Genomic DNA, 12,181 nt, shown 5'->3' with positions numbered 1-12,181 from the left:
TGCACCTCTTACAAGTATTTTCTAGAGATGACTAACCTCTGGAAAGTGGCCATCCCATTGGAAGGTAGCAAGGGTGCTGGCCATTCCCAAAAAAGATACAAAAACCAATCCCAAGAACTACAGACCCATCTCCCTCCTCTCAGTTCTTGGCAAGATCTTTGATTCCATCATAGCTGACAAAATTAAAGCGTTCCTTACTTCTAAGCATCGGCTAAGAAACAGGCAATTTGGTTTTCAAACAATCAGGTCAGCAGCTGACTTACTGCTCCACATGACCAGTACTTCACACAAGCCCCTTGACCAAAGCAAGGACACCTTTGTTATAGCGCTCAACATTGCATGGGCATTTGACATGGTGCAACACCTCAGCCTCACTGCCTATCTCAACAGCATGAGAATGCGCAGATATTTTCTCTGCCTGACTACCTGAAGGGTAGATCCCTCAAGATAGCAGTGAATTATCGCTCCTTGGAGGAAATCCTGATAGGTGCCAGTGTTCGGCAGGGTGGTGTCCTCGGCCCACTCCTCTGGAACATCTTTTTTAATGACCTGCTTTGTCTTGTCCCAGAGGCACATGCATATACTGATGTCTTATGGGGTAGATGCTGGCAAGTCGATTTAGCTCCAGATAAAACACAGCTAATAATTATATCTCAATATCAGCAAACCAATGAAACACTTATTCCCACTGTTCTGTTGGAGTGGAGAGCACTGCCACTCCAGGCATCCATCATCATCCTGGGTGTGGAAGTCCATGTTACCCTGCCCTTCACTAAACACCTTCATAATGTTGCCAAGAAAGCCACATGGAGACTTAGCTGTGTGAGGCACATCTCTCACCTCCTGGATGGTTGTGGTATTTCCACTTTGTATGCAGCTCAAGTTCATTCAGTCATGGAATATGCACCCCTTGCATGGTCTTCCTGCCCACGATCGTACCTCAGCCTATTAGATATGGTACAAAACAGAGCTCAGCAAATGATTCGACAAAAGGCCAGACCAGACCAACCGCTTCCTCGGCTGCAACCCTTACAGCAACATTGCTACGTGGCGGGTCTGTGTCATGTACAAAGTGTACGTGCAGCACTCTCCACATATTGATTCACTTAAACATTTCTATTTCTATCATATAAATGTAATAGCCTAAGATAGTTTCCAGTAACCCTGCTGGTACTCCTGGTTCTTTGTTTGTTTAGGCTATAACTACTATGTATAATTGACTTTCAAAAGAGAGAGAGAGAGAGAGAAAGAGAGAGAGAGAGAGAGAGAGAGAGAGAGAGAGAGAGAGAGAGAGAGAGAGAGAGAGAGAGAGAGAGAGAGGGGGGGGGGGGAGGGGGAGGAACTCTTTACTACATAATTATTATCATTATCCTTAATATCAATGTAAAAAAAAAATAATAATAATAAATCTTGTGTATGTATTAATTTACTACATCTTAAAAACAAGGACAATTATACACAGATCAAACTTTAGTATGAATTTAAAAATAATAACATCTATTATCAATAGTTATTTACAATACCCAATATTCAGAACCATGTTTCAATCACTTGAAGCCTTTATGCTCACAAATGTATAATCATGAAAATGTTACATCACATACCTCAACATGTGTAAAAAGTATATTCCCAGCATTAAACACTTTGGCTAGCATATTTCACTGATCACTATTTATGAAAGAAAAAGATGAAAATCCTACATTTCCTCTACCAAACCCAAACTATATTTCCTTACATTTTCTAATCCCTGAAGTACTGGCACCAAACTCTGAGAAAGTTCTATAGTCTGATCCTTCCACTGAATATGTGTTGGTGGATGATCTTCATCATTTGTAAATACAAAGTGATTAGACAACTGAATGGCCAACTTTGATTTCACAAGACCCACACCTCCGAACCGCTCTGGAGCTGGGTGGTACACTCTTCCTGTCTCAATCTGCATGCAAATTTCCGATGGCTGGAAAGGGACGGTCATAAGGTCACCTGCATTACCAAATGAGAGGTGCTCTTCTTTTCCTGAAGGTGTGTCTTTTAAAATCTGAAAAGTTTAAATCATTTTATGAATAAGAGCATATGTAAAATGCTGACAAATCTAACTGTAGCCGTACAATATGATTTTGCCATTCTCAAAAAATTCTGAAAATTCAAATTCATTATAACTATATACATGAGACTTACCGAAAAATGCTGTGATGTACTAATATCAAACTCCTAAGAACCATAGATCCCCCTGTGTGTCTACCCTCCCTAGTCACAAAAGCGGCCTGATTTGCATAAGTCTAAGGTAGATTTTTACTCCCAGTATTTCAAAAGCTTGGTTTTACAAACTGGAAAATCCTTATTTCATTGTCAAACATCAGATACAAGAAGTCCTCATGAGAATCAATAAATAAAAATATGCAGCACGAGCTCAAAAACTAAGCATAAAGGACACCAATTCTGAACAGACCAAAGAATGAATGTATCAAGGAATAGACCAAAGAATGAATATACCCTTCATTAAAGATTATCACTCAATTCACAGCTTGTTAAAACCACAGAAAAATGAAAAATACATTGGTTCTGGTTGTAACATTACTGATGTCAAAAATTGAAGGTAATATCTTTATCATTAAAAACTTAGTTTAGCACGAACTTGTACAATAATAGCAAAAATTAAATAGCAAAAATAGCATTAACATCACTACCACCACCACCAAAATAATAATAATTAAAAACAATAATATTAACAATGTAAATAACAATAATGATGATGATGATAATGATTATGGTGATAACAACAACAACAACAATAATAATAATAATAATAGTATCAATAACATATAGATGTATCTATAGATAAACATAATACATATACATGTATGTTTTCATGAAATGAATCATATAAATTTACTGACATCAACCAATATATATCAAAATACTAAACTATTGTAAAATATGTAATATTACTATATAGTTTAGGGTAAAAATTTAGTATTTCTTATCAATTGCTATCACAGAGAGCTCTAAACTTCAAAACTTCAAGAAATGCAAATTTAAGTAAAACAGATGCATACAGAAACCATGGCAATGTATGCATACTGATGCTGAGAGTACATGTATATATGCCATAACCACTCTGATATTATAAAATCTGATTTTCACTCCTGAATTGCTTAGTCACAGTAACTCATATCCTAGGCTCTTCTTATCTCACATGTTTATCCTATTTTTAAAGAGAGGTTTTGATTCTATTAACACTATCATTATTGCAAATGTTAGATGTTAATGATGTTGATAATAACAAAAACAATAATATTATTATAATAGCAATAAAATAATAATAATAATAATAATAATAATAATAATAATAATAATAATAATGATAATTATAATTGTAATGATAATAATAAAGAAACGATAATAACAAGAACAGTAATGGAAGTAAAAACTTCTCTTCCCAAAAATTAGTGGTATGGTATAAAAAGGAAAGATCAGGTTGGTCTAGTAATTTCTACTTTGGTGACTCTGCACTTCTGAGGCTATCTATGCATAAACAAAACTAAAAACCAAAACTGCTGTGATAACCCATGGATGCTGGGAGGGCATTTACTCGTACATCCAATCCACTATGATTTTAATTTGGTAAATTCATAAGATACAGATGGTTCCACAAGAACTTAGTCACCAAGGAGTCAATTATTTGGTCTTAGTGATCTCACCAGTTTACCCTTTTCCTAGATTATGTGATAAAGAAAATATATATCTGTATTGTTTATGATCTCATATCAACATTAACATTATAATATCAAAATAACATTATACCAGTAAATAACAACAACAACAACAATAATAATAATAATAATAATAATAATAATAATAATAATAATAATAATAGTAGTGATAATCGTAAAAAAAAAAAAAAAAAAAAAATATATATATATATATATATATATATGATAAAATAAAATAAAATCCTAGAAACTCAGAGAATGGTATAATCAGGGAGGTCTAGTAGGCCTAGTGGTGAAGCACTTGTGGAACCACCTTGTATTTACAATATTCACAATCAAAACTACAGTAGACAATGTATGCACCCATATTAATGAGTCAATATACCAATCATACATTGTAAAGTGACAAAAATCAGTCTAGACTTACCAGGTGTGTGAAGACACAAGGGACGTCATCACATCTAATGAAGTTCCTCTCTCGACCACAAGGTGAGAGAAAAGGGAATTCTTTATAACGATCTGTTTTATTCAGTTTAATCTGGCTGAAGAAGAACTTTAGAAACTTCTTCTCTGAAAAGGACAGAAAAAGCTTAGTAGTTATAATAAACAGTAAGAATCTCATAAACTCTATATCAATCTATCTATTCTTTTTCTTTTTAACACATTTGTGTTGGACACAGCTGAGTGCAAATGAAATAATATATCCTGCACAAACACTTGCAAGTATCCTGGACACATGCACACTATTATCATTACTATCATTCTCATTACTGTATTTAACCCTTCAATGACAGACATGCCTATAGCTATCATGACCTAAATGCCTATGACGTATGTATGCATCATGACTTGCAATGGGTAGGCCGGCTGTAAACAGGTTAGACCTAGTCGCAAAGTCTAGACTGTTGCATAATTTGATATCACAAAAAATTCAGGACCCGTCATCGTAGGATATATATATATATATACATATATATATATATATATATATATATATATATATATATATATATATATATATATATATATATATATATATATATATATATATATATATATATATATATATATATATATGCATGTATATACATGTATACATATTTTCTTTTTTTCAATTTAAGGTATGGGAAAAACTCAGGTAGGTCTTGCAAACTACTCCTTACTGACTAACACTTGTGGAGGCATCTACATCTAAAAGTTCAAATAAAACAAATGTATAGTGGACATTGAATGTATAAATGCATTGGTATAAATAGGTTTCATAAATTCATAGCTACTGATATATTCTGATGTGTTCATACTGATTTAGGTGCTTGACAATTTTTTTTTCTTTTTTTTTCTTTTTGCAAAACCATCTGCTTCCACAACAAAAGTGATTCTTACTAATTAAACGAAAATCATTTTTGTTTAAATTGTTCTTGCATGGTTATATATAACATGGGTAATTTGGAATTTTTTTTTATGAATCTTGCTTCATTTTGTCCAGTAAGTTATTTACGTTATTTCATAGTTTAAGGGTTAAAAGAAGATAAATAAATGCTGTATTGTTATATTAGCAAATATCAATCTATTTCACTCTAAACATAGCTAACTAAAGATAAACTAGTTTAGAACACTCAGGCACAAGTATGTTAAGTTTATACAGTGAAGTTATCTTACATGAAGCTGAAAATCAATAAAATGAAGTAATAACAGCTTACTTCAAGTTTGATCAGGCTTGGCTCATATTTGCAATTGTGACAGTTCAATTCTAGGTTAGGTTGGCTCAGGAAACTATACTGCATATAAGATGATAAAACAAAATGTCTTTTTAAACAATTATTTGATTAATGCTAACACATGTTACTAGAATCAGGATTAAATATAAAGTAATGAGATTTAAAAAAGAAATAAATAAATAAAGAAAGAAGATTTTTTTTTTTTTTCTTCTTTTTTAGTTGCCATACCTTTGAAGCATGATGTAAAATTCTTCATGCGTGCATCATCCAAGAATAGCTGGAAAAATAAACAGAAAAGCTTTAAGATCTGGTAATTCAGATTACATCTCTAGCCACATATGGTTATTTTGTTTCTAACATTATACAACTGATCACCTATACTGAACCTCATGTGCAGTACTAAAAGTTAAACATACAATGTGTCCATTGTTAAATCAGCATTTTTTACACTTTCTCTATAACCTATTGGCAATGAGTGCATCTTATTATCATTAATACTGAGATTAGAATTCTTATGTTATCAATAATAATAATAAAAAAAAAGAAAGAAAAAAAAAAAATCTGAAAATCACAAAACATTAAAAGGGTGAGATCAAGTAAGCCTAGTAGTTAATTCCTTGGTGACTCCTGGAACCATCTATATGGAAAAAATGTACAGCCAATCTCGGCACCATCAAACTTTTCTACTGCATTTCCTCATATCTATATGAAAAAGTAAAAAGAATCTGAAGAAATAGAAAACCATATGAAAGAGGTCTTCCATTCCATAGCTTAACTTTCCACCATTTCAAAAACTCAAAAAGTCAGCAAAATTCTGTAAGGGGTACAAGTTATTTAAATCATATCTTGATTAAGCTATTTTGATAAATTATACAACTTTCCTGAAATCTTCCCTTTCAGTCAATGCAAATATTATCTTAATGCTCCGTGTTCATTTTGATAAATGTAGAAAAAGGAATGTAAGAGAATAAAAACCTAAAAAGCACAAGAGGTATATATGACTAATTTGGACTATATCTATATTTTTTTATTAAGATATAGTCTTCATTCTTCACATGAGTGTTTCTGTGGCCTTGTCCTATAAGCTACACACCAAGGAGAGTCACTACTCAAAGAGGCCAAATGCCTAGATTTTGGTTCAGGTGTGGATTGCAATGCATCTGGCGTCAACAGGATAATGATTTAGTTAATGGTAACTTTAACATAGATCTATTAGAAAATGGTTGTCACAATAGTTATATGGAATATCACAATGAAAATAAACTGGCATACTTGTATGTTTTCTTATGCATAAATATATAACTTGCACTTTTTTTTACACTATTACTAATTTTTATGACAAATGATTAGGAGGTTCCTTCTTGCTGAATGATGAGTTTATGGAAACTGATGCTCAGCTCAGATATAAGAGAGGAAGGGTAGTGAAGATAATGCTGGAAAAAGTGTAGGCATGAAAATACCTTTAGAGAATATGTGACAGAATATGCTTATTGTCAACTTTAGAATCATGTAACTTCAACAATATGCTGGAATGCTGTCTATGCTAAAAATTCTGTTGCCATGTATATGTGATGGATACCATATTAGTTACAGCAATACCTGATACATCTTACCAATAATGTGCACTATGTAAGCAAAAATGGCAAAACGTTTAGCTTTGGCTAAGATCAAAAAGATTCCTCCATAGGATGATACTAGGTTGCAAGTTGTTAGTAGTGGCTTATGAAAACGATCAAGATAATAGTAAGAAAGCTTGTTACAAATTTTAGGATTCTTATAATAGCTACAGGTAAACTGTAAAATGCAACAGACATCTTAACCCACTTGTGCCGGGTGTCACACATATGTGACGACTGAAAAAATAAACATGGCCAGCTGTCCCAGTGGTGGGACCGTGGCAGGCAGCACGTGGGCTGGTTCCTGGACTGGCCCGCACTCCAATTTTGATGCCGGTCAGAAACCAGGATTATGTTTCCAAATGGACTTTATATCACATTTCCTCTAAGATTTTACAAGAGATAGAAAGTAGTTTTACTATATGTTACAGAAACTATTGTAGCCATGGGATATCTAGGCCTAACCCCTTGCATAAGCCAGTTGTACTCCATGATAGACCTTGGTATATCCAATATCATTTACAAAGAAATTTCCAATATATCATAATGACTGGTATAATCTCTGTTTTACCCTAAGCTAATAGAAACATAAGTAATCATCTATTATCTACTTAATAATAGAAAATAGAACCTCCAAAAAGAAAACCTCTTGGATATGCTGCCACCCTTCCTAAAATGTATAGAACTAAGCCTAATTATAGTATAAGTAGGTTTGCTGCACCTACCTGTGTATACTAACATTAAAATTAGATTATAATTAGAATTACCTGACTGGCTGCAGGGTAAATGTCATCAGTTTAAATCAAAAGTTTAGAATAAAGTGCATGAAGCAATTCTATAATCTCTCTGTTCTGGCAATATTCAGCAAATGACAAATCACCAGGGATTCTGACAAACTTCATTTGAACATGTCCTGAGGGTTTGTTGCCATTTGCCAGACAGCAAATCCTGGAGGATATAACATGTTAGACTTGGCTCTGAGAGATTTATGGACTTTGATACACAATTCTTCTGTTTTTTTAAATATAAGTTTGTGATATTTTTGGTTTATTTTCAGAAATGTTTTTTATATAATTCGACATTTACCCCACATGCAGTTATAACGGAAAACAGTTAACAAAAACTGGATATTTTATGATCTTTCGCTAAGTAATAATGGGCGTTTATTAATAGTAAACGGAACAGTTAAAAGCTCTCGATATATAATATTACGACTGATTAACTACATTCATGACCGTGCTGAGGTCACTACAGCAAACTTACCATTCCTTGGTGGTCGATGTAGTAGAAGTATTCTCGCACTCTCTTCTCTGGTGATTGTCCCTGTACATATGGGGTGTTCTCTGGAGAGCTGTGACATTGTCTGGACAGAAGACATCGCAATGTCTGCCACAAAACAGGAGAAAAGTTACTTTTGTTAATGACTCTGTTCAACATGTTTACATCATGAAAGATAATCCCGAAATGTCAAACGAAAGTTACACTTTTAATACTAGCGTTTGGTTAATATATCACCTTGACATATCCCTTTGAGGTTTATATTATGACTTTCATAATCATAGAAGTTTATATCTATGGGATTAGATATATAACCAGAAATCCAATATTTCAAAAATATCATAGTTCTTATTTTGACTTTATTTTCATGAAAGCCATGATAAATCGAAAGCAGAGTTCTGATTGGCTGTCGAGCGAGTTGCCTCCCGCAGTCTAACCAATGACAATCGCTGTTGCTTCTCGCTCCGGCAGTGCCCCGAGAGACCTCAAATGGAGTCGGGTTGAGTGTGACAGCCTCTCCTCATATTTTATGCGATAGGCGAGAGCTGAGGCGAATTACAAATACCCGGTTTGTGCACGAGGATCTCCAGCATCACAGGTTGACATAGAGCTAGTGTTAATGACCTTAATTGTGCGTACGGCGCGTGAAATAAAGGTACAAGGTGGTTGTTTACAGTCGTGAGTAAGCCAGCTGATTGGTGAACGTTACCGTGAAGTCCCGTTGTGGATGGAGATTCTTTCCTTCAGGTCATCATGAACCCGAATCGATCTCCCAATCTGTCGAAGAGATCATGGAAATTACGTGAGTGTCATTCTAGTATTTCAGAGCCTGATATAGGGTTGCTTATTCGATCTGTACGTGAGTGTTTTAGTCTAGCCAAACGTTACACTTACTCATTGTAGGCCTAGATTCCAGCTCACATGGGCACCCATACACACTTTACTTGTGACCTTCGCTTTCTAAATTGCCTTAAATGAAACCATATACCCCAGCCTTAGTTCATTATTCCGACAGTGTAGTTTGGTTTATTATCCCATGCCTTTTAAAGTGCAACGAGACGCATACCTCTCTATGCCTCACACGCTTTGGTAGGTTTTATACGTGCATGCATACATATCAGCTTATCTCTCTACCTACCGAGTGTATATATATTTGCACACATACACAAGTACACCTTAATACACACAGGTACTCATTTTTTGACAAATGGTGTTGATTCATAGTTACTATTATTTCTTTGCAAATGGAAATCGATTGCAAATACATATATGCATCACGCAAAATTCTTTTTGAATAAATTATAGTCCTAATTTTAGTCAGACACATACCATCCATTTTTGGAACTTTGGCTTTTTATTATTTTTTTAAAGTCTGCTTACTTTGAAAAACACATTGTTTACATACAAGTATATCAATTAGTTAAAACTTTGAACATTTTTTTCTGGTTTATTTTCAATCTCCATAAAATTTAGATTATACAGAAACTGCAATATAAGGATGACTTGCATTTTATCCTGAAACTGAAGATCGCAATTACTAATCATCAGAAATTGAATATTAGGCAGTCAACGATGCTTGTGTTTGAGTGCCTACTTTATATAAGTTTATCCATTTAAATCCACGAAGTAAAGAACAAGTGAGAACATCCAGATAAAATCGTTAGGGAAGAGCTCTCCCTCCTTCGCCGAAAGACGCTAAAATGACAAAGGTGAGGCCCATCCCACAGCCCCAGATGCGCCGTGCACTTGCAAGCCGTTAACCTTAAAACGCATCTGTAATTCTCCTCGTGTGACCCGGGAAGATGACGATCACATTCAAAGTTCATTGCAACTGCATGACCGCGGCGCCGCCCATGCTCGCAAGGCGTAACTGTTGCCGACTTTGTCACGTTTGGGGAGTCCGGGGTGGCCTCGCTCACGGTTAAATAATGCTCTTTTATGGTCTTATGGCTCTTTCGGGTTTAGCTGGGTTCCGCTTTTCGACAAAGGTTGCGGAAAGGGTAGAAATGTGACGAATTCAGTGGTCTGAAATCGATGTAACCGATTTTTTCATAGTTGAATAGTAATTTTAATTATCTTTTTTCTCTTCAGAAAGATTTCACATAGATTAATGTGCCCACATGTTGAGAATAAAAACATTAGATATGTATATATTATAAACGTATATGGATTTACTGGTCAAAATTTCGAAATAATCGTATTTGTTCCATTCATTCGACCTTTTTAGAGGTGGATGAGCATTGCGATGCCTGTGGAGGCCATTAGTATTTAAAGTAAGTCAGCCATTCAGACATTGATCATAGGGCCATGCACACCGAGATTCATAGATTTGTCATTTTTGCCATTTTGCATTCGTGAGTTCTGGAAATGTATAAGTGAAAATTGATTCTAACTCAAATTGTATACATCAGTAATCTGATTATAAACGAAGATGAGAAGACCGTAAAATGAATGTTCATTGAAAACGCAGTGTATTCTAAAATTGTAGCTAAAAGATCTTTACGCCCCTCGTGTAAATTCGGCGAATGCGCCAAACAGTCACGCCAGGCAACAGGGATAATGGACAAACTTTGATGCTTTGTTTACCAGTCAAGGTGCAAGTGGGCGATATTTTGCTATTTATGGCCGGTTTATTGATGGTCTGAAAACCATGGGAATTGAGACCAAAAATAATCTTGCGAGATCCTGATATTACGATTGCATTGCCGAGTCTCAAAGATGATCTTTTCGCGGATTTATTTTCTCGCTCAGGCCAACGCCGTTAAACGTCAGAAATGGAAGTCCACGCACAGTGCCAGAGTTATCAAGACACCAGGTCGCAGAACCTGAAGCGTGGGAGAGCCTTCTATTCCACGTTCGTATTGGTACCTGTTCCAGGACGTGACACAGACTAGTCACTCCCATAAGCAAAATATCAGTAGTAACGTGTAGCAGTTCGTGGCGTGTTTGCATGCACTCGTTCAAAGTGTAATCAAGCCTCGCGTTCGTTCATTCAAAGTGAGCAAGACACAGTAGGTCACTGGACAGCCCCTCCTCCCTCCCTCGGCTTTTCCGATGAATCTTTCGCCCTGCAAGTTGGTGCAGTGTAAGGCAGGAGGGGCCCGACGCCGCGCCCGGTGCTGGTGACGCTGGCGGTTGTAATGTGATATTGCTAACCTGGCTCTTCGTGCGTGGCTGACTTGCTGGCCTTGTTTATTGTTTTTATTCTTTTTATCTTTTTTAATATTATTTGTTCTTCGATTTAGAGTCAAGCTCTGTCTGTCTGGTTCCATCCTCTCCTTCTCCATCTCATCCACGACCCTTCCCAACCCTTTCCGTCCCATTTCCTCTCCCTCGCAATCCCCTCTTTATCTTTCTGTTTTTCCTCACCCTTTCCATCCCCCCTCTCTTTTACACAAAAAAATGTTGATCTGTTCTATGATTTCCTCTTTTCCTCCTCTCAATCGTGCACCTGGTATAGCTCATTTTCCAAGTCATGGAATCCTGTCTTTTTCCTAATTTCGGTTTGATTAATGGTATTTTGAAATTGATTCTGCCGCGGTTTAACATCACGCGTGGTGATAGCTGTATTGTGCTCGGGAGAGTGGGGGCGAAGGAATGAATGGACCGAAGTTGAAGGTGTATAGAGGGAAGAGAAGGGAATGGGGGGAGGAAGGGAAGAATTTAAAACCAGGGTTGTTTCTCAATGAATACTAAAGAAGAAAATGGAAGAACATTTACAATGAAATGTGCAAGGCGATCCAGAATAACTCCCCAGACTGGGCGTTACCCCTGGGCCACTTAACTTAGTGAGGAAGGGCTGGGTGCGGGTCTCCGGGTATGTGGGCCAAGGATGAAGGAGATTCCCCGGAGCCAA

The 12,181-nt window shown here is 35.8% G+C and overlaps 1 protein-coding gene across 1 annotated transcript; it reads right to left on the bottom strand.

Annotated features, from left to right (window-relative positions):
• Positions 1-1,463: 1,463 nt before the first annotated feature.
• On the bottom strand, positions 1,464-8,527 carry LOC113821658 (UPF0598 protein CG30010). The gene is made up of 4 exons (XM_027374171.2): positions 8,311-8,527; positions 5,660-5,708; positions 4,141-4,283; positions 1,464-2,038 (listed from the first exon to the last, which is right to left on the bottom strand). Exons 1-4 carry the CDS (start codon positions 8,482-8,484, stop codon positions 1,697-1,699), a joined length of 708 nt encoding a protein of 235 aa, XP_027229972.2. The 5' UTR covers positions 8,485-8,527; the 3' UTR covers positions 1,464-1,696.
• Positions 8,528-12,181: the final 3,654 nt, after the last annotated feature.

This window comes from Penaeus vannamei, chromosome 5, assembly GCF_042767895.1.
Source record: "Penaeus vannamei isolate JL-2024 chromosome 5, ASM4276789v1, whole genome shotgun sequence".
Taxonomy (NCBI): domain Eukaryota; kingdom Metazoa; phylum Arthropoda; class Malacostraca; order Decapoda; family Penaeidae; genus Penaeus; species Penaeus vannamei.
This window is presented reverse-complemented; position numbering and strand designations above follow the sequence as displayed.